At 41.3% G+C, this 23,489-nt stretch overlaps 2 protein-coding genes across 8 annotated transcripts in view; one reads left to right on the top strand and one right to left on the bottom strand.

Moving 5' to 3' along the window:
- The window catches only part of dgkh (diacylglycerol kinase, eta), a 54,014-nt gene extending 33,031 nt beyond the window's left edge, over positions 1-20,983 (bottom strand). For 3 of the 7 annotated variants that reach the window (XM_042426825.1, XM_042426829.1, XM_042426832.1), the window contains exons 1-4: positions 20,592-20,983; positions 19,191-19,355; positions 9,668-9,778; positions 5,507-5,587 (exon numbers count right to left, since the gene is read on the bottom strand). In XM_042426825.1, the coding sequence (XP_042282759.1) occupies positions 5,507-5,587; positions 9,668-9,778; positions 19,191-19,355; positions 20,592-20,639 (405 nt within the window). In that variant the 5' untranslated portion in view covers positions 20,640-20,983. Of the gene's footprint in view, positions 1-5,506; positions 5,588-9,044; positions 9,204-9,667; positions 9,779-19,190; positions 19,762-20,400; positions 20,476-20,591 lie in introns of those variants that run through there. The other 4 variants (XM_042426824.1, XM_042426828.1, XM_042426827.1 and 1 more) reach the window with 3 other exon arrangements.
- Positions 20,984-22,587: 1,604 nt separating this feature from the next.
- The window catches only part of vwa8 (von Willebrand factor A domain containing 8), a 77,760-nt gene continuing 76,858 nt past the window's right edge, over positions 22,588-23,489 (top strand). Inside the window, exon 1 of the mRNA XM_042426284.1 lies at positions 22,588-22,871. Within this exon, the coding sequence (XP_042282218.1) occupies positions 22,733-22,871 (139 nt within the window). The 5' untranslated portion in view covers positions 22,588-22,732. The remainder of the gene's footprint in view (positions 22,872-23,489) is intronic.

Raw genomic sequence — 23,489 nt, 5'->3', positions numbered from 1 at the left:
TACTTTTTTTTTTATATAAATAATTAAATATGTGACAACAAAAAGCAGTATTTACAGCATCTTTTACTATTTCAAAAGCTAGGAAATTATGCAGAAAACATGCCATTTTAACATCAGAGTCTGGTAACATGCTGCCTCCCTTCAAAGATGGACATTTTAAATTATTTTCTGACATTTTATACTTTTACTCAATGATTGATTGAAAAAAGTATTTGACAGTTTAAGCAATGATGAAAATAATTGTTAGTTGCAGATTTAAGTGAGATGAAACTGGGGAGTGGAAGCTGATCTGTTTGATGTATAGCATCTCTCCATTTTAACATCTGGACAACGAATTAAACAAATAAATTCAATGGATTAAACTCTCATTTATAGTTCTTTCTTTCCGGGTATCAATCAGCATTGTCCCCACCCCCTATCAAATAAACACATATAAAAAATTACAAAAAAAAAACAGTTTCCTGATCAATCACTCTTGTAATCAATCCATGCCAAGACCTCTAATCAATATCAGGTTACTCCTGAGTCCTAAGAACAACATGCCAAGAAAAAACATGTCATGTCCCTGTGAACTCTGCTTGTGCGTATGACGAGTGTGTGGGTGTTGTTTTGTGTGTGATATTTGTCCTTTCCTTGCCCTCGCTTGATATTAAAGCTAATCACATCAGCATTCTTCCTCCTTTATTATATAAGTGGAGACAACGACTCCCAAATTAGTGAGGGTGTGTGTGAGAGAGAGTTTATTCAGCTGCTTGTATGTTGTGGGTTTCCTGTACATATTGAAGTCTCAACCAATCAACCATTACTGTAACAATCTTTCACCTTGTAACCCAACAGCAAGTCTGTTGTCTTCCTCTCTGCTCTTGCTTACTCTCTCTTCAGAGAATTGTATGTTTTTCTCAACCGTAAATCACAATACAGGCTTCTACCAGGAACTGCGAGGATTAGTGTGCATGCGCATGTGTGTGCGCGTGTGTGCGTGTGTGTGTGTGTGTGTGTGTGTGTGTGTGTGTGCATACATGCATGCACATGGGCAAATTGATCCCTTTGGACATAGATCATCCTGTCTTTCTGCTTGTGTCCTATGTCTACATGTCTTTGTAACGGGGTAGTAATAAGATTGGTTGCCAGGGGAAACAGGGACAGCCGTTTCCAAAAATGGCTCTAGGCATCCCTCAAGTATGGAAAACCTCTCTCGATGACTGACCTTCAGATCTGTATATATCAGATGAGTGTGTGTGACAAATGACGACAAGTTACTCAGCACCTACATCTGAAAGTTATGGGAACATGTAATCGGAAGTCTCATTAGTTGTGATTTTTTTGGAGAGAGGAAACCATCAACAACTAACTGGTAATGAGGGACACCTGTCACTGTTTTTACACATAAATACACACACACACACACACAAGCAAAGGCACATGATTGGCTACAGCGGTACAGCACAGGTACTCTATCCACTGGGACCTGCAGCACAACAGCAGAGGAGGTGGAATGGAACAGTCACATCTGCTCGGTCCCTATAACACACACACACATACACACACTCACGCACACAGTAATTGTCTGCAGCTTCACATTAACACTTATTAACTACACAACAAATCAGAGCACTGATGTACCACTGATACAAGTGCACAATTCAAAGCTGAACTGAATTTCCTTCAGATTCATTTCATGGATTTAAAGTGAGCAGTAATAACCGAGCCAATCCAATAAGCGTGAGTGAGTCAGTGAGAGAGGCGGTGCGTCCCTGCTGAATTTGTAATGATTTCTGGGTTCGGGGTGGGCTGAGCTCTCCCTCACGTGGACTTCAAGGTGCTCCCGCTCCGCTCTACAGCGACACTGCCTCATCCTATATTCACACGGGCTCCTTTCCTATGCGAGAGCGAAACAATGGCTCAAACAACAACAAAGATGTGAGCAATGAATGGATCCATTGATCACATATATGTACGACTACATATACATACACAAATGTACACACACATAACAATTTCACACCAATATAACTAATCAAAACTGCTTTTTATACATTACAGCTGTTGCATTTCTTTTTTCTATGTGACGGTGTGTATTTGTATTGTACCTGTTACATAAACAAATAATAACATGATGCCACATATACCTTGTTAAGTGACAAGGACCGAAAAAGCAGTAAGAGTGAGATAATGAAAGTCTAATTCAAGTCTAGTGGCATTAAAGTATTCCCTATGTTGCTGGTAGGTCCCATTCTTTCTAAAGGAGAAAACACATGCATGCACGCTAACCACTCAGGGCAGACATCTGCAGAGCTCCGAACACAAATGAGCATGCATCGCTATGCATCTTAGTCCTGGCATGAGCTCGTTCAAAGCATCATATCACTCAAAGTAGCACCAACCTGCATAGAGGACACCAGCAGCATCACTCATCCTCAGAGGACCGACCAACAAACAGACACACAGAAAGACCCAGCAGGACAGACAGACACACAGACAGAGACTGGAAAATACTCCGCAGAGTGGGAGCAAAGCTCTGCAATGCCTCCACTGCAGTGATCTTTCTCTCTCCCTCTTTCTCTCCCTCTGTTTCACCCCCCTCTCCTCTCCCTCTCTCTCTCTCGCTCATGATCACATAACCTGTCTGATGAAGCCTGGTCTCCCCCTGTCGGTGTGCGTGACTGTGTCTGGGTTGATGCACATTCCAAAGATTTGCATGTGTGTGTGTAGCTGCTGCAGGTGAATTACCATTCAGCAGGTCGCATTACCTTTGGTTTTATGTTTCACCGCTCCTTCCCGCTCAGTCCCATCTGTCTTGTCTTTGTTTCCTCTCCACTCTCCCTCTTTTCATGTGCATCCGTCTTTCCTCTCCCGACTCTCAATGCTCGCTTGTGCTTCAATCTCGCTCTGCCCCTCTCCTTCTCTTTTCCCCCCGGGAGTATGTTTGCAAGTGCAGTCAGTGACGGTGTGACATCACTCCAGGATTTCCTCTAGTGCGGTACCTTGCTGTGTCTTTTTCCTTTGTCATTTTAAACTGTTCTGCTGTCATTCCCCATCAATCATTAATGTAATCTGCTGTATTCCTGTCATTCCTTTTATTTCACCTCCATCTGAGTATACATGTCTCAACTGTTTGTATCTCCTTTGCTCATCCTCTCCCTCACTCCCTCCTGTCTTTCCTCTTTCATCATCATCTCCTCTCCTTCACCTTCCTCTCACCATCTCTGTGACATGCTGATGCTCATAAGGACATGTTGAGCTCCAGACCTTTATAACTCAGCTTGTTTATTAACTCTGCATCAAACATACGCATACAGTCACAACTGTACACACACGCAACAGGCACATTTAATCTTATTTATGAATCTGGCAGACGTTAAGCCATCCCAGGCAGTCAGTGAAGCATTTCAAGGCATTGCTAAAAATAGCTGCATGCTCTCCTCTGGGCACTGTTCTCCTGCCTACCTCCTCCTCCCCCTTGTTTCTTATTATAGAAACACCCAGGGAGAGGAGAGACATTTATAGAAAGGACAGGGCACTACTAGCTCTTTCACTGTCTGTTTGCATCCTCGCTGCTCGTAATACTCATGTTCATTTGCCTCCACCTCCCACACACTCATCCAGCTCAGCTGCTCATTCTTTTCCTGAACAAGCATCCATTCATAGTAACATCACTCATTCTCTCCCGGTAGATGTGCTATGCGCAGCATGTGAAAAAAAACATACAGTGCATGCTGGGAAATGTATTAAAACATCTTAATATAATTAGGACTGATATTTTTAGGTGTACAATATGCTAGGTGAATCATTATCCTTGAAGGGCGAATCCTGTTTCTTGTAAGCCCTGATGGATCTCCAGCTGCATGCGTAATGGCTGTGAGTGCCATCCACTGTGACTGAATGCAGACTACTGTTCATTAAGAAACATAAGTATCTGCTGTCAATACGTAATTAATAGGAACTCCATGGAATAAGGATGACATTTTAAAAAAAACATGCATAAACCAGCTTAGATCATCCCTGGGACTTGATTTAGTGCTAAAATTAGGACACGATGTCAATCAGAGGGCTGCAGAAACACTGAATCAACTTTGGACGTACATTTTGCTTTCCAATAGGGGCAGTAAAAATGTAAGTATCACAAAAATGGAGTGACACTCAGATTTCGATGCTGTTCATTAAAGCTACTATATGCAAGTTCTGGAAACCAAGCTAGTGCTAGCATGAGACCAAGCAGCAACTACCACGGCTTGAGGATGAAGCCAATGCTGAAGTACCAGAAAATCCCATGTACCAGTTGAATCCAATTCAAAAAGTGACAACTTCTCTCTAGAAATACTAAGTCAATCATTTTTTCAGCGAGTCATTATGGTCTCTAATAAGTGTGCTGGTGGTCATTTTGGAAATTATTGTTCTGTTTATAGGATTTGAAGAATCCTATAATATATATAACTGTTACCACAATTTAGCTAAAGTAGCTATCATTAGCCAAAGTTGAAAGGCAACACCCCACACTCCTCATTTGCAAAGTCCTGGCTCCAAGCAGAAAAGATGGCCATAAGCTGCAACTCTGGGCTTCAAACCAGCTCCAGCGCAAACCAACGGGTGACGTCACACCTTGCTTCATTCATCTTTATATGAGACTCAAGAGCAAACCACTCCGCTCCTCCCTCCTCTCCCTCTCACTACTCCATTGCCACCCGCCCAGCCCTCCACCTACATCCTTGTGATCGCACACACCTGATGTGTTGCTTTCTCTATGGGGACTGGAAGTAAAGGAGCGCTTCCATTCGACTAAAGCAGATACTGGGAGCCAGTGTGTAAGCCGTAGTGATGTCTTCCAGCAGGTAATGCTAGCTTAGAGCTTCAGTATGAGAGGAGTAGTAGACAAGAAGTGCATTGTTGTATTGATTGATACCTGTGAGCTCCCTCCCTTGACTTTGGCCTTCTCTGATTGGTTAGAGAGGCGAGGCTAACTTAAAAAATTGAGAAGGGAATATCTCTGTATTGCTGCCAGGCTGTTCAATGAACCTGTGTTACATAAGCCTTTGACAACAACTATCCACATTAAGATATGCTTTGGCGCATAGTTTATAGTTCAACTAAATATATGAGAAAATGTACATACTGTAGCTTTAAATCAACTGTAATCAGAAAACAAAGCCATGAATTCAACTGACAACTCACAATGACTTTAGTAAATCAAGATGGCATCTATTGGTCAGTCATCCAACCTAAAACTGACCAAAAGATGCAATCATGACAGAAATAAATTCTAATTTCCATGATGATCCAGGATCTGAATGTATTTCAGTTATCATAAAATTACACTATCACTATGGCAATATGGGGATCTAGACTGCATACATAATGTTACTCACCAAAGACATGCTGTGACAAACACAGTCTCATTGCTTAACACGTGCCTCTGCCTGTGATCCCCCCCCCCCCCACCCTCTCCTCCACCCCCACCCGCCACCCAGTGTGTTTGTGTGTGGGTGTTAAGACAGCAAGATGCACTCACTGTGAAGCTGTTGTTGACATTCTTTGTGCTGGACTCTGCAACGCTGGCATCTGATAGGTCCACCTCGTCAAAGATAAGGGACTGCAGAAAAGAGGAGGTGAGAGAAAAGAGGAAAGTCCACAAAAAGGTGGACAGAAAGACAGAGGGCACAAAAGAGAACAAGAGAATGAGACTTTGGACAATATTTGCAACGTAGGGTTGTACTTAACTTATTGTAACTTGTTTATTAATGAAGAGAACGGTGACTGGATGTGAGAGAAATGTCTTGTCATGGCCACAGCAAAGCAGACCTAGAATGGGCAGATGAAACCTCTCAGTAATAAATGGAAGCTAAGGCAAGAGTCGTGAAAGACATGAAAGGGCAGTAATTAAACCCCATCTAAACAAAAATGTACATATTTCATATTAAAATCGTAACCCACACTATTTTTTTGCAGTTACATACATTTTTGGAGCTTCAGATAATGCAAGACTTCCAAAATACTTCTTAAGACTGGAAAATGGCACTAAATGAGTATGATTTATATCCTATAATTTACTGAAAATGAGACAATGTAAAAGGAAGCTGGAGGAATTGCAGGGTTTAGGAAAAATAAAGGAAACAACAGATGTGCTCTCAGCTTTTGCTGAGGTTCTGACCCACGCATGTCATGGAGGGCGTTACGTTATGGATAAACAGATCTAAATTTAGCAGTCCGTTTAGAGGTTTATTTTTGATGAGGATGAGGAAATAAACTCCCTTCATAAAGAGCATTGTCATTCTGAAAGAGACTGTCATTATTAACCTCTTCAGACCAATTACTTTCCACTCATGCATGCATGAGTCTGAATCAACATGTCAGCTCATGTCTTCATTAAGTTTTTTTTATGTCTACTACAATGGACACCAAAACTGAGACAGTTTGAAAATTATTGAAAAGTTACTGTGGATTTTTCTAGTATTTGGTTGTTTTAATGCAGTACTCAGTTTCTTTAAGATCGTCTTTTACGACAAATTAAACTCCTCTCACTGTATTCTCTAAAATTGAAATATTATGGCATTAGTTTAATAAAACATCAAATTAATATTGTCACCAGTCCTCTGTTTATGTTGTTCTAGATGTGATGTCCATTGAGATTGAGAAAAAACTCTTAAAATGAACTTTGAACATGGTAAATTTAGGACAGAAATATTACATCTACTACAAAGAAACAAAAGAAACAAGGTCTACATTGATATAAATTTATGTTTAAAAGCTGCAAATGTTTCTCACTCCATGTCCTGTTTTGTCTACCATCTTTGTCTTATGTCATGCCTTAATCTGTTAGCTCATACAATGAGTCAGAACTTGACATTTAACGCTTAGTTGAGTCTACTTAGTCACTTGAAGGCAGTCAAATTTTTAAAAAATGTATTTTTATTGGCTGAGCCCCATAAATATTTGATGTCCATTACAATGGATGTGTCTGGAGGGGTTAAGACAGTGTAGATGGGAAACTGATTGCTCAGAAATGTTCAGATCAAGAACAATGAGTCCAATTTGTCTGCTCCTCTTGAGGATAACTCAGTTTGTTCCATCTGCCAGGAAATGCACTTCACCACAACACAACAGCACTACAAATCTACGCTGTGGCTTTCCCTCTGTATTTCCTTTGTTTTGATTCCTAAATGAGAATAGTGCGAAAACAACATGACAGTGAATGCTAATATGTTTTATTGAATTTCTATGTGGCGGTAGAGCTGGAGCCATCTCTATCCAATGGAGCCAGCAGACAGACAGAAAGGAGAGCCAGAGTCTACAAACAGGAACATGATATCCTAACAGAGCTGTGATGCGTAAGGCACACAGCTGAGCTCTTAAAGAGCCGCAGGCCAAAAGCTGATGCCGTCAAAGGAATGCCCTCTGACTGTGTGTGTGTATGTGTGTGTGTGTGTGTGTGTGTGTGTGTGTGTGTGTGTGTGTGTGTGTGTGTGTGTGTGTGTGTGTGTGTGTGTGTGTGTGTGTGTGTGTGGTGTGTGTGTGTGGGAAGAGAGGGCTTCTGCAGCTGTCAGAGGGAATGCCCAGTTAACGATGCTTTCCCTAAGCCTGGCTGGAGAGGGACACCAGCCAACGCTTACTCTGTGTGTGTGTGTGTGTGTGTGTGTGTGTGTGTGTGTGTGTGCCCATGCGCATATGTGTGTGTGGTGGGAGCATGTGTCTCGGCATTTCCACATATGCCTACAAGTGTGTGTGAATGTGTGTATGGAGTGTCTGCCAAGAGGGCCTAAGTATGAATGGCATGCCAACACAAATACTGCCCCCTTGTTACAGCACTCTTGGCTACTATACCATTGCATCACGTGTGTGTGCTATATGTGTGTGATTGCTTTCGTTCTTTTGAACCACTCCTCCTCCATCGCTCACTCACCACACCACCATTCCAACACACACACACACACAAACTTGAGTACATGTGGGCACAACTGTCTTGAGGGAAGCTGTAATGAAAGCCGACAGTGAATGGTGGACAAAGACAAGCGTCCAGACCCTCTGTTACCCATAGATCCAGAGCTTAGCTCAGCGGCTGCATCTCAGCAACCTCAACAAGCCTCCTTTCTACTACCTACACATCTCTCCTCCTCTCTCTCTCCTTTCACCCTTTCTTTCTTTTAACACCGGACCGTGTGGTTATTGCATGCTGTTATGTTGTAAATTACTATCTTTAACTGTTTTGTGTCCTTAAATCAGGACAAAGAGGAGAAGAGAGCAGCTACTAGGACAAAGTGCAATGCTGAGATGTAGCCTCCGTGATGGATCAATGAGGAGGTCAGGCTTCTTAAGCACAGGGCAGCACAGCCAGCCAGGCCACCTTGGAGACACCAGAGTGGATGGACAAGTGAGGAATGGGAACTTATACTGTATGTATATAAAGAGAAGCTAACGTCACTTTCTGGCCAGGACAGAATTACACTTATAATGTTCCAATTATACAGTAAATGACTAATCCTTACCATAACACACAACCAAGACGACAAAGTATTTATGTCTCTTAGTTTATTTATTTTTTTCTTATTCTTCCAGCGTGGCCATATAGAGACAGTAAGCTGCAGGAAGGACAAGCAAGACACAGTGTAAAACAATGAAAGCCACAAGCCTCACTGAGGAAAATAAGATAAATTGATGCAGAGATGACCTTACAGTCACAGTGACACATGTGTTTTGCTGCCCAACCCGGGATTATACTTATATAATATGTAATGCATTCATGTCATATGGTAATAAATAAGTTCTGGACTTATTTAGTAGAGGCAGTGAACCAAAGCTAACCTCCTCTACTGAGAAGCACTTGTCAATGGAAAGCATGGACTTTGTTGAAAGAGCTTCATTTCCTTTACCTTTAATGATGAATAATAATTTGAAACCATGAGATTTAGATTCAGATTAGAGGACACTGAACCTGTCGTGACCCAGTAGCACCTTATGGCATGAATGCAGCACTAACATGTACAGGTGAGTGGGTAAGGGGCGAATGGTTGGGCTGTTGTGGTGGTCTGGCCCCCTGGCTGTGCTGTGCTGACCCGGATTCTCACTAGGCCTTCCTCAGATCCGCTGGCACCCAGAGGTGGGGGGGAGCGCTGTGCGCCCGTCCAGCACACGGACAGAACTCGCCAGCACACGCGACTCCTGGACACTCTGCGCAGCGCCCGCTCCTGCCAGCGTGCCAGGGCACTGCCAGACTAGTGCGTGTGCAGACACACACACACACACACACACACACACATGTTACAGACCAGGGAGGTTAGAAGCAAAGGGTAAAGAGATGTCAACAACAGTGAGAAGTTAAAAGGTAGTAAAAGAGATGTACATAAAAAGAAACAGAGGTGAAAGTAAAGCCTTTGTTGAAGGGAAAAGAAATTAAGATGATGGTAAATCAATTTAAATGATTAAGGACATAAAAATAAAGTATATAAATATCAAACTAGATTTGATGGGTTAGTAAAATCAGTATATGAAAGTATCAGGCTTTAAGAGTGAGCTGCTGTGCAGAAGATGGATTGTCTCTAGACACTAAAGCAATTCATTTGTGGGATTACAGGGCAGAAATTGAGGATCATGGCAGTTTGGCAACTTGAGCTTTTCCATCTAAATCAGTTTATAGACTTTAACCTGGCATACACTGCGATACACTCTGTAGGCGTACCTTGGCATCTTTGGCGTAGTAGAGAGTTCGGCCTCTCAGTTTGAAGTAGCGCTTTTTCCACCTCTGGAACGAGCTGGTCTGTTTCAGCAACAATCCTTCCTTTATACTCGTCTGGAGGGAGAAAACAAAAATAAAAAAAATAAAAAAAACAGTTTTATGGAGCCTCATATCAGTGAAAGGTTCCGTCATAAAATAACACAAAGCTTCAATCTCGAGCTCATACGCTGCATCTCGCCCTCAGATGCAGAACACCCTCTTGTATTTATCTACAGGAAACTGTCAAGATAAAAAGTGTGCGCTGTTTATGCGTGTGTGAATCTGAGCACCAATTTTACGCATGGGAGACAAGGAATTGGCCAAAAAGTGGAGAAGAAAGGAAACCCATTACACACACACACACAACCCCTCATTTCTCTGAAGAGCTATAAACACATTGCTCTCACTCAACCTCATCCTTTGAGCCAGAGAAAAAAGAACGAGGGATGTAGAAGGAGAGAAAGAAAGAAAAGTGAAAGAAGGGAAAAAAAAAAAAGGGCAGGGACGACATCTCATTGACTGCTTGTGCTGCCTTTTGGCCATCTGCTGATCTTAAAGAAACTCAGCTAAACACAGATATGTCTTCCACTGTACAAGTTTGAGAAGCTTAAAAGAAACTCACATCACCGCATTCTTACTCCACACACCGGGAACATTTCATTGTGGTTTCGAGAGCACGGCAACATGAGGAGGTGGAGAGGAAAAAAGTGGTATACCATAGGGTGAGAGACAGGGATGATAAGGCTAAGATGGAACAGATGGGAGGGTGAAAATGGATTGGAACATTTAAGAAACTCCACGATGGAAAGATAGAAAGACAGCGAGAAATTAGATCTTCCTGTCTCCTATAGAACCAGTGTGTGTGTGTGTGCATGTGTGTGTGTGTGTGTGTCACATCAAATCAAACCATCTCTCCGTGTGCCACACAGTACACACACTCATCATCATTATGACCGCCATCATCTTGTACACATTAACACACACAAACGCGGAGTGGACATACAGAGCAAATACAGTGAGACATGGAACAGTGGACATGGAAAAGATAAAACACACACTAACGCACACAGATGGAAATGCTGTGTGGACGAACATCATTCACTCTGGGCACACGGAGGTGAGGTGGGGCACACACACACACACACACACACACACACACACACACACACACACACACACATGCAGAGGCTATTTATAGCAAAGGAAGGCTGCTCTCTAAGGGGAGAATTACAAACAGAGACAGAGGCCTGAAGCTGACATCCTGCCCACCAGCTGTGTCAACTTAAACACAGAAAACACTGCTGTAGACTACAGGCTCACTGTGGATACACACACACACACACACACACACACATACACACACACACATACACTGGCATGTTGCACTGGATGAAGGAGGCACATATAAAACCATAATGGGAGATCATTATATTGTTATATATGATCAAGAGAGCTGTATTTGTTGGGACTGAGAGGAGTGGTTCATTCACTTTACCTCTAGTGGTGTCAAGACATTCAGACATGGCAGATTTACTTTTAGGCTATTTGTCAAGGTTTTAGACAACAGTTAGCCAAATGAATGGATTAGTTGATATATTTGATAATTGATTAATCATTTTAGTCATGTATTAAGCAAAAATGCCAAACATTTTCTGCTTCCAGCTTCTAAAATGTGAGGATTTGCTGATTTCTTTTGTTATATGTGAAACTAAGTATCTTTACATTTTGGACTGTTGGTTGAGTGTAACAAGGAAGTTGAAGACATCACTTCGGGCTCTGGGAAATGGTCATGGGAATTTTTCACTATTTCCTGTGAGTGATTAATCAAGAAAACAATTAACAGAAGAATCAAACTTGTTGGTCACAGCTCTAGTCTACATATTTCTATTTCTTCTGCAAATAGTTGTTCCTAAGAAACCTGTTCACATTGAGATCTGAGTCTTGACATTGTTTCTAAAGAGACATGTTGCAGTGAATCTTTATATCTCATTGTTCAGTGCTGTGAGCAACAAAACCGAATTTACTGATCCATCCGTTGGGGCAGTGGTGAAACTCTCAGGGTCAGACCTCAAATCTGAAACCAAAATGAAAGCAAAATCTATCTGCGTGGCTACCACTAAATCTAAGTACGGAATGTGTTATTTTAGCAACAAAGCTGAAAAAGAGCACTCCAGCGAAGCACTTTCACAAAGTTGGGGGATTTACGAGAGATATATTTTTTGAAAAACAAAAAAAAAAAGCCCATACAAAAGCCACAGAGACTGAAGTATCCTGACTTGTAGTCTCCAGTATGAGTCAAGCACCAAAAACACTGTGTTCTACACTTTCCACTGTGCAACTTGATAGCACCTTTCATTAGATCCTTCCACCCTGGTAAATGCTCACATCTTTCAAACTCTATTACCCTAGTTTGAAGCTCAGGCGATATGTTGAAAATGTGTAGTTTCCAAGCCTATGTCAGGGTTACACAAGTGATGTCACTTCAGTAATTTTATCAGATTTTAGAGAGCTCTGTCCACAACAAGAGAAAATGTTATACAGGAACTGTTGTAACAATCTGAGTGGTACTCCCAGTTACCAGTATTTTTAAAAGTGACATACAGATGGGTCCTGGAGGGGATTTAAAAGTAATTCAAAAGTAAGGACTTGTTTAAACTCACTATAACTGAAGGAATTACAAGTTAAAAGCCCAGTATGAACACAAATCTTCTTGTAAAGTTCCGTGGTGTTGTGTGTTTGTCAGAAAAGATGACAGCGGGGACGAAAACACAACAGGAAGAGGACACTCTGAAACAGCTGTCTACCTATGTTAATTCCCTACTTCCCCTTCCATAAGTACGACTGAATTCCTGCGGTGGATTAAGGTGAAATACCTCAATGCTGACTTCCCTATAAGGCCTTAGCTGCTCGCCTTCGACTACGATCAAAGTGGGACTGAAACACGGGTATGGCAGATGAAGTCATCTCCTCATTTAGAGTCCTTGGGCTACCGAAGAATCCCGAAGGTGAAGAGGTGCATTCAGCAGTTTCTCATTTGAACAGGATCTCGTTGTTTTGAGGAAACACAAGGCGAAGTGTTGTTCATGGCTTTTCCTCGCAATACCACTCTTGACATGCAAACTCCTGCACACTCATGTAAGCATACACACATGATAGGCTACCCAATCAGCTACTTGGATGGCTAATCCAGCCAGAAGAGGGAGAGCTCATTGATGACTGAGAAGCTTAATGAACATCTCATGACTGATTGAGACAAACACACAGAGATACACAGAGTGGCAAACAGTGCTGTGTACTAAGCTGGAGAGCTGAGTCATTACACGGCACCATATGAGCAGTATTAGTATACTAACAACCACATAGTCTCAATATATATTCCTATCTTCACCATCTATAGTGTGCAGTGTTGGCTTCGGTGCAATCTGTTGTGTTTGACTGAATCTTGAGCAAACTCCTCACAACTTTGTTTGGAAGGACAACTACTACATCTTAAAGCAGTCAAGCTTTTAGAGAAGTTTTGTCTTGCATTTAAATGTCAGACTAGAAAACTTTCAGACTCAAAGTCAAAAAGTGGAACTTTAATTATCTCTGCCCAGCCGGAGCAGCAGAAGTGACTTTGCTCTAGTAGTTGGATGTTCTATTTTCTATTTTGTCCCTCCTTGGCCTCCATAGTTCCTTTCCTTGTCTTCATCTCCTTCCTGTTGCCAAGTAGGCCAGAAGTGATCTATAAATAGTCCTGCTGCTTGCCTCTGTGCACGGCTCCTCTCTTCTGCTAAATTGTGAGACAGAGAGCAAGTCCTGTGCCAGAGAGGAATGAGTAACCTGAGCGCCATATAGCACCCACACTCTGACTGGCCACCGACAGGGTGACACACACAGACTCTGAACAGCACACACACGCACACACACACACACGCTTATACAATGGACAAAGGCACAGGCAGTTCAAATGAATCCAGCAGCTGTGGTTGGTGGATAAGAGCAAGAGCTCCCTGAAAGGCTAAATGAAGTGAGCGGAGCAGGCCTACGTCCTGCCTTTGACGATACCCAGACAAACAGTCAGTCAAACAGCTTACTCACATAGCTGGTTCATGCAGGACCTGACCATCTATGAACCTAAGCTTGGCCTAACCAGAGTCAACAATAGACTCCTTTTACTGATGGTATAGCCCCTCTCTCTTACCTTAAAGCTCTAGAGCACTGTGTTCTAAAACGATTACTAGTCCCTTTAGGGGACTCACTTAGGTTACTATCTAATTAATCTTATTAAAAAAAGCTTGACTTTCCTCCTCTTTCTCCAGATAGTGTAATTGTTTTAAACGTGTTTTAATGCAAAGAGCAAAGGTTAAATATTCTTAAAATGGCAAGTATACGAGACGTACAGGGCTGTTGATACCAGTCCTAAACACATCAACATCACCTTCCGAGGCTTTTACTCCAGAGTCTTCTTAGAGTGACAGTTTCTAATTCTGTTGCTCCAGATCAGAGCTTCAGAAACAGGGAAGTGAAGACGCCAATGTACTTGAACAAAAGTGCCTGTCAGACGGTCGAACGGCGTTTCATACTCCCTCCCCCTACACCTTTCCAATGTCGGAACTGGGGAGGCTGCGTCCGACAATTTCTGTAACTTTCTGAAATCAACAATTTGACATTCGCGCTCACTTCACTCAGCGATCGACCAGGTGTGTGGAGGGGAGAGAGTAAACAGGATTTGAAACTTACACAACAATTTCTGGCACTTTTTGTGCATATAAACCAGTGTAACACTATGAATGCCTACAAGGAGAGAGGCCTCCAGTGACACCGCTGCTGAGGGAATGTGCGTGTGTGAGTCTTTCTTTCACTAGGCCTCAGAGAAAGATCTCATCTCTGATCTCTTTCTGTGTCCTGCCAATATTGCGAGTTCTTTTTAAAACAGAGTCTTGCAGGAGTCTTGGATAACACACACATACGCATGTTTTTGCACCTATATAAACACACATTCACGCACACATTCACAGTACACAAAGAAGGACATCTCAGCCCGACCGAAGACAACCTAACCCTGTCTGAATATTTAAACTCATGACCAATAAGACTAAACTGCTTCAGCTGTAATTGGTCAGCCCATAAAGAAGACTGCTTACTTATCTGTCCTTCGTTTTAGCAGATGCTGACTGGCTGCTGAGAGAAAACTACTGTCTGAGGAATCATTCCTTGCAGTTAGGCTCTGTTATACCTCCATTACCGACTCATTTGTCATTCCTGAGTAAGACTGCAGTGCCTGTGGAGCCAGAACAATCGAGTCTTTTAGAGACCAGTGCTGAATTTCTCCATTTCTGACTTTTCTCTCTCCATTCCTTCCTCAGTTCCTCCACCATCTCCTGTAGCTGTCTTCACATATTGTCCTCTCTGTTGGGTGTAATTGTAACTCTCTACCCTTCCTCCTCCTACTCCCACCACATGCTAAAGTTTCACCATGGTGATGGGAAAATTACAATCCAGTAGCGGGGAAGGGGTAATTCCCTTGTCTGTGATCTCCTTTGTGCAACCGGACCACATATATGGGTAGTTATACATGTGTCAAGTGGGTACAGGGGATGTTAAGTGATGATGTTGAGGCCAGCAATTTACACACAATTACTTCAATTAGATTCAGCTACAGCTTTGGACAACTTCACATTGCTTCAGTGCTACATTGGATTATGGTACATAATGTACAGTTACTATTTCTGTAAGTGAGAGCATGAGCTACAGACCAACTGGCACATTAATAGGTGAGACCATTTCAACACAATTAGAAGTGGGGATTCCTTTATCTAGAGAATTATCTCGTGTAAAGCTATCATCATCACATCATTAAAACCGAAATGTAACTTTTAACTGTAAAGGTGAGTGGCAAAATCACAAAATCGCAACACTTGGAAGAAGCTTTAGGTACATGTTCTCCCATTTATGCTGGTCCATTTGGGAGTCCTGCATATGGATATTTTAACAAAGAGCAAGATAATTTAAAAAGACAAAAATCAGTGAGTGGATATCCAACAACTCTGTCCAGATCTGATCCTAATTGTATTTATTCTAAAGCTCTAAAGATTACTTCCCAAAAAAATTAAATCTCAGTGTGCCTCCTTTTCCCAACATATGGAAACACTGAAGATGAATATTCTCTATAATGCCTCATCCCAAACCCCGCCGAACTCAGTTTTCTATCTGATCTGGATTATTCTATGTCAGGTTTGTGGAGCAATCCCAGTCCCCTTTACAGCAGCAGCAGCTGCAGCTGCAGCAGGCTCTGGCATGCCATTAGCTCTGCTTTCAATCACACAGCTACAGTATTAGTCACAATTTTATAAGCTCTCTTCAGCTGCAACAGAACACCCTGAAAAGAAAGAGAGGTGGGCTGGGAGTGGAGATGACAGGACACAAGAGAGGCTAGACTATGAAAAAAACTCACAATTTTGAGAAATATGTAGTCTGACTCCATCAGATATGTTTTGTGTTTATTGCAATTAACTCGTTTAATGGCTACAAATGCATTTACAACAATATAAGTAGCTGCATTCACTACATAAGAAAGGAAGAGAACATTAATGCCCATATGATGGAGTATCAAATTCCCTCAATGTGCGGTCAAATCCCATTACTTTATGGCTGACAGGAGAGCTCTCAGAACAGCAGGCAGGGAAAAATGATACCCAACACTTCATCACTGCAGCAGCAGACCGTTCAACAACAACAACAACAACTATTCACAGCTGCCAATATATTGATTTTCCATGATGGGTTTATAAGTGGCTATCAGAAATAGTTGACATCAAGAGGATAAACGGAGCAGTTAGCTACAAATGGAAGTAATCATTCAGTTGCCTCATGTAATGTATCTGCCAGAGTCAAGACAATCAATGCAATCAATACCCATGTTAACAAATGACAGAGTTTCAAAATCTAATTTGTTTTTTGTTTTTTTTGCAAAGAAGATATTTCAAGAATTTGATGAGATGTTGTGAAATCATCGTCTCAACTCATAAAGTAGCATCCCTAATTCTGCTCAATTTCAAGATAATTATCCATACAGACATTTACAACAACCAGCCCCCATTGGCAGTTTTTATTTAGTTTCTTCCATGGAAAAAAAGCTTTTTTAAAGGTTCCGTGCTTTATTAAATTAGTTGTTAAGTTGAACATCTGCAAAACAATCTGCGGATTTGCATGCTTGTCCTTGTCTGTTTTGATTTACTGATGTTTTTCTAGTAATTCAACCAAAATCTAAACCAAATGAAAACACAGAGAGGACATATCTGAGAGGATAGTGGATGAAACCTACTGTGGCATATGTGCCCCTTCAACCAAACCAGCTGTCTTACAGGCAGCATTGCCATGGAGTCAGCCAATAAGGGACGAAAGATGTGGTTGTCTGTGGCAACCAAAGAACCAGAGAGATAGTGGACGAAGAGGGATGGACACAGACAATGTGATGGGCAAGTGTACACATGCATGTGCACCAACACGCATGCACACACAGTCCAGAGCTGAGCAAACAACCCAGTGGAACAACACTCAGTGAGTCAGTGCCTGCATGATCCATTAGTAACTCTCAGCATGCACACACACACACACACACACTCACAGAGAGAAAACCCACTGACCCACACGACAACAACTCGGAGACCTTTGTTAGCACAATGTCAACATGCTAAGCACACCGATACAATTACAGTATATGCTTTAAACCATTGTTATAGCAGGAAGAACTGACTCTCTAGTGTGACATGTAGCCTGCCGTATATAGCACGGCAGAACAGATTGGGTTAACTGTATCTGGGCTCTCTGCCTGCCAATGCAATTAACATCCCCTCAGTGTGCATTACTGAAGTCATTGTGTACATCATGACTCACATCAACTTGACTTTCACCCACTTTTAAAACTCCTGCTTCAACTTCAGAGGCAACAGGTGAGTAAAGAGTAACTGTGTGCATGGAAAAATCCACTTATGATGAACAGTCCTTCAGGAAATCTCAACAAACATCAGCTGATGAGGGACAGTCATCAGCTGGATCTGTGTTTACACTTATACTGTCTATTTTTATCACCCTTTGGACTGGGTGTTGATTGAGTACAACATAATCATGTTGTAATTACTAGTTAACAGACAGTAAATAAATCTATCACAAGTTTGATAAATTGTTTATTATGTATCAAATTAAAGACCTAAACATGTGTCAGTTTCAGCTTTTCAAATCCTCAGATGTGAAGATTTGCTTGCTTTTTTTGACTGCTGATCGGACAAAATATGCAATTAATTATTTTTTTTTAAGTCATGCATTTTTGACATTTTCTAGACACTCAATTAAAAAAGTTACTAATTAATTAAATGAATATAATGTTTGTTGCAGCCCTGCAACATGTCCTCCAGGTAGCACCACACTCACCGGTGGGTGAATTTGCATAAGAAAGGTATGGAGAGACATTCCTGTGCCCCGCATCTTTAAATACATCCCAATGCTGAATAATGTAGGTGGGGTGGAGTGGAGCAGTCAATAATTAAGTGGATTCATTGGTGTGGGAGGACAGCACTCATTTACAGTGTAAAAGATAAGAGGGCCAGGAAAGCTAAGGTGTCAGAGGAAAGAATTAGCACAGCATCCACTTACTTCCTAGTAAAACACAGCGGTGCAGCGATGGTTATTTTATTTATGGAACCCAGTTTATTTTCTAAGCTGATATCCCCTGTATATAGCATGTAAATTACATCTTGTCATGTCTAAACTGACATTACAATTAAGTTATATAAAAACAAAATCAAATTGGGATTATTGTGATGGAGAGAATGAAATTTAAGACAAAACAATGTTGTGTCTTGCAGGAAATAATGAATGAAAGCTGATACAAACACCTGTTGAACCATAAAGCTGTTAGTTTGATCACAGATACACTTGACAAATAAAATAAATAAATTGAGGTGCACCTTTAGCTCAAAGCTCAACAGATTTCAGCAAATTGTGTGAAATGATTTTCATACAATTTCAAACTTGTGCAGAAGAGTTTTGTTTTTATGTAGCTCCGAGCAACAGGTAAAAATATAATAGATTCGCGGGAAATATACCAGTCTGCAAGAGCCCTGAATTCACAGTCTTGTACTGCATATAGACATTCAGTGCAAAGTCAGTGTGCTTCACTGGTACTTTGGATAAATAACATCCGGACCTATAACAGTCCATAATGCTCACAACACGCATCTCTTTTAAATTACCAGGCCAGCAGGCAGGTCAGATTGCAGGTTAGATACAAATCAGCAGTTTGAGGCTGCTTTAGTGAATCAATGCCTTGCTCAGAGACACCTCAGTAGCCCACTCAGCCCACTGATAATCAAGTCGAAAGAGTGTCCTCATCAACAAGCCACCCAGCTACCCGACAGTCTAATCCCAGTCAACACATGAACAACATCTAACCGTCAAAATCAAGATATCCAAGTCACACAAAGACAAAGAGACAGGGGTGTCTTACCTTGCTCCTGATCTGCCCTGAGGTGGACACTTTCCGGATGAGTTTCTGGGGGCCTTCCTGCTCTGCTTCGCTGTCAGAGGACTCGTCCGCAGCGCCGGAGCCGGCGACAGCACCCACCACATGGGCATGGATCCCCGCCGCGGACGCCGGTCCTTTCTCCGGCTCCTGTCGAGGGGAGGGATAAAACCAGTCGGGGTTAGCCTTCGCCCGGTCCGCCGCTCCCTTCCTCTCCTGGAGGCGAGAGCTGCACAGCGGCTGGGAAGCGTCTCTCCTCGCTGTCATCTCACACTCTCTATGATAAAGACGGCTGCGTTTTCTGGAGTATGTGTGGGCTGGTAAACGCATAGGGGATGTAGCATGTCGCGGCACAGTGGGGATGGGCTCCACAGCGTATAAAACCCCCCTCCCCAGTCCCTGCTTGGCTGATGGATATGGCTCCAGCCTGCACTGCCAGTCCAGACTGAGGCTAGAGACCGCCTCATCCACTCCGCAAACCGGTGGACATGTCCGTGGCATGGCAGACCCTAGCGGCTGTTTCACACAAGCACCTCCAATCGGTGCCACAAAAGTAAAAAAATAAGCCCAACCAAACTACTCTGGTCTCTGTTTTAGTCAAACCCGAACTTCTAGACAACAACCACTAGAATTAATATTACAATAAATCAATAAAGCTGCACTTTCAAAGGTCTCCAATTGAGTGGTTATAAGAACATAATGAAATATTGGGCACAATGGTTGTAATCCATAAAAAGGTTACATTACTACCTAGTCATAACCTATTCCCATGTTCACTGTAGGCTAGTGATAGGCCTATAATATATGGTAGCCTATATGTACGTGCATATAGAAATATTAGGAATACAAGGTGCTGTGCAGGGCAAGACGGTTGGATTGTTGGATTTTGTTTCACCAAAAACATGAAAAATGTTATTTCGACAAGATTTCCTTCCAGTCCTAATATGAACTGAACGAGAAGAAGAGAAGAGAAGAGAAGAGAAGAGAAGAGAAGAGAAGAGAAGAGAAGAGAAGAGAAGTACTCTCTCATGTGAGAATAAATGCAACCACGAAGAAGGCTATTGTCCACAACATTTAAGAAAACGGAAGAGGCTAATTTAGACTTATTAATGTATCATACTTAAACATTGTCAGTGCCTTTGGGCTTGTTTTTAGAAGAAGAAAAACATAACTCAAAAAATGTAAGAGGACCCACCATGAAACCTTGACGGCAGTCTTTATAAATCACGGCAAACGCTTACATAGTCTATATGATAGGAAATAACAGGCTATAGAAGATGAAACGCCGCCAAAGTGAGAGAGACAAGATCAGTATAAACTCGCAATGAGCACGAGAAACGAAGTGTTTAAAAAAAAAGAAAGTCTCCTGTGTAGAATTTTACTAACCAGTTCCTCCCAGGCAGGGCTGCGGGTGTAATGGTAGACATCCTCCATAGTCCCAGACCTCTCTGTCCGCTCCGGGGAGAAAAGAAACGAGTCGGGGTAAGGTGGAGGAACTCGCTCGCTGCCCTCACACCACTCATACGCGCATTGAACAGAAGTGATTTAACTCGCCGTGTCCTCCCTCCACTTCCACCGCTCTCCTCCTGCTCTTCTCGCCCCGTTTTACGACGCTTTAACGGCGCTCCACGTGATAAATGTCAAACGCGCGTGGCTCGGCACGGTTTGTCACGGTGCGACGGGAGGGCACGCGCACAACTCCAGCGTGTGTGTTAGCTATATGTATGCATATATATGTATGTGCACGTGCGCGTGAGGAATGTGTGTGTGTGTGTTTAATGTAAATGACGTCATTCATCTTGGTATTCAGGGGCGGATTTAATGATTTGGGTGCCCCCGACAAACTCAGGGTGCCTCCCTGCCTGGTCCCTTATCTCCACCCTTTGTCTAGTTGAGGATGTATTGCTAGTGGTAGAACAGGTACTAAAAACCTTTACTAAAGTGAAACTATTAATTTCACACAACACTCAAGATCCCTACATCCAAATTTGTGCATTAAGTAAAAATATTAGCAGTAATTTGTAGGCCTGGAGCTCATTTCAACAGCTTTATATACTGCTGCAGCCTATAGTTTAATCTACAATGATTCATCATAATGTGTTTGTTGATCATATGTTTTTCCTATGTAAAATCTGAATCTCTGAAGTAACTAACACACTGTTTGATGAATGTAGTAGAATGATAAGTACAATGTTTCCATTTGAAATAGAAGAGACTGAATCCCTCCAAGTGCAAGAAGTGGAATGGAGTGGTAATATAGTGGCAAATAAAGTACAAGTACCTTATAATTGTAAACATAATATTTGAGAATATTTTGAGATAAATGTATAGTATTATAGATTATAGTATTAAATACTAAGAGAAGGGTAAAAGAAGTAAACAGAAGGTTTATATATATATATATATATATATATATATATATATATATATATATATATATATGTTTTTTCTGTAACATAAAAGAAATACAAACAAAAAATGAACAATACAAAACAAAAATCCCAAATGAACTGTATTTATTGTGTTTTAATTGATTGTAATTGTTGTCTCTCTATAAAGAACCTTTGTTCAACCGTTGTTTTTCTCTACAGCCTAAATAAATTGACAACTTGACTTGATTTTTTCATTGGGTATGTCAATTTAGAAAATTGTGACTTAAGCTTTGTATCATGAAGAGGTCCAATTCTAATAATTAATAAATTAATATGTATACCGTACAGGTCAAAACTTTAGTGTGTCCAAACCTTTGACTGGTATTGTGCATTTAATTCTTTTGTACAATTTTAGAAATGATTAGATTAATAAAGATTATGTTTGTGTTTTGGCTTCAGACCATATTTAAAGCATAATTGATGCACTGAGCGAAGGTGGGGACAGACAGAAACAGATAGGTGAGCCATGGCAATACAATAAAACAATTTAAGTCACAATTTAAATGTACAATTTAAAACATATAAATATTAACACCATCTTGGAGAGAAAACCAAGTGTTTGTGAAAGACACCTGAAAATACACATAGGCCTACATACTACACAAACACAGAGAAAAATACAAATGCAAACATACACTGACACATTATGAACAAAAATATGTTCTTCTTAGTATTCTTAACTAATAGCCTTCTGTGTGAACATTATTCCTGAACTTACAGGCTTTTGAAGCCAAAAAGTTATGATTAACAAAATCACATATCAAATGGCTAAATAATATGGCTACTGTTAACAGTCATTGGAGAATTTTTTTGCCTGGTGAAAGTGGCGCTACTACTGATATACAAATATTCGCATTATTAATGCTATAAAATAATATGTCGGAACTGTCGGAGTACGTGTCAACAAACATGATACCTCTACGGAAGACTTTAGCTCCGGACCAGTTTGTCCCTCTTTTATTATCTTCCGGCTACCACAAAATGAGCTGACATATTATGAAATGGGGATAAGATAGGTCATTGACATAGCTTGCTAAGAAGCCTGTGAACTTTTAATTTACAATAGTGTTACGTTTTGGATGGCATAGTTTAAGTATGCACTCTCAGATATTATGTAGCGGCACAGCAGCAGCTGTCGCTGCGAGAAGGGTGCGGAATATTCTGGGTGCTGTTCTGGGAAGAGACGGCTGGATGTGGAGAACACATGAGGTCAAACTTCTCAACACGTCCTCAGGTAAATAACGATTTAAGAAATAGGTCTGTGCATTTTCGGTGGCAATAGCTAGCTAGATAAATAATTAGCCATTAATATCAGTCGTTTTAATATCTTTTGGACACTAGTGAATATGCGTGGTTGCTATGTGATCAACATTCCAACAGGTGTTGTGTTTACGGCTGTGACCCCTTCGAATAATGTTCCCCTCCTATTAAAATAGATTTTCCCGTGGGTGGTGGTGTACTAGACTAAATTATTTTGATTGGTGTTCATAATATTTTGTCCACTCCATTAACATACATGGGGGGCAAAATATTAGGAACACTTTGCAATTTGATGCAATATAATGCATTAGATTGCACAGGTGTACCTAATGAAGTGGCCGGAGAGTGTATATACATATAATACAATATTTTGTGTTTTTTTGTTTTTCTTTCTTGCAATTAACACTTGAAATGATGAAGGCACTTGCTAATGACGGGGTAATAGAAAATGTAAACTATACTTTGGTGTTTCATTTTACTTCTTTAGGATTTCATTAAACACGTGTTATAATGTTTGTTTGTTTGTTTGTTTTTTTTACAAAATGATCCAAAACATCAGCAAAGAGGAAGATCTTGGGTAGATAATAGAGTG

Source organism: Thunnus maccoyii, chromosome 11, assembly GCF_910596095.1.
Source record: "Thunnus maccoyii chromosome 11, fThuMac1.1, whole genome shotgun sequence".
NCBI classification, from domain to species: Eukaryota; Metazoa; Chordata; class Actinopteri; order Scombriformes; family Scombridae; genus Thunnus; species Thunnus maccoyii.
The sequence above is the reverse complement of the archived record's forward strand: the minus strand, read 5'-3'. Positions and strand labels throughout refer to the sequence as shown.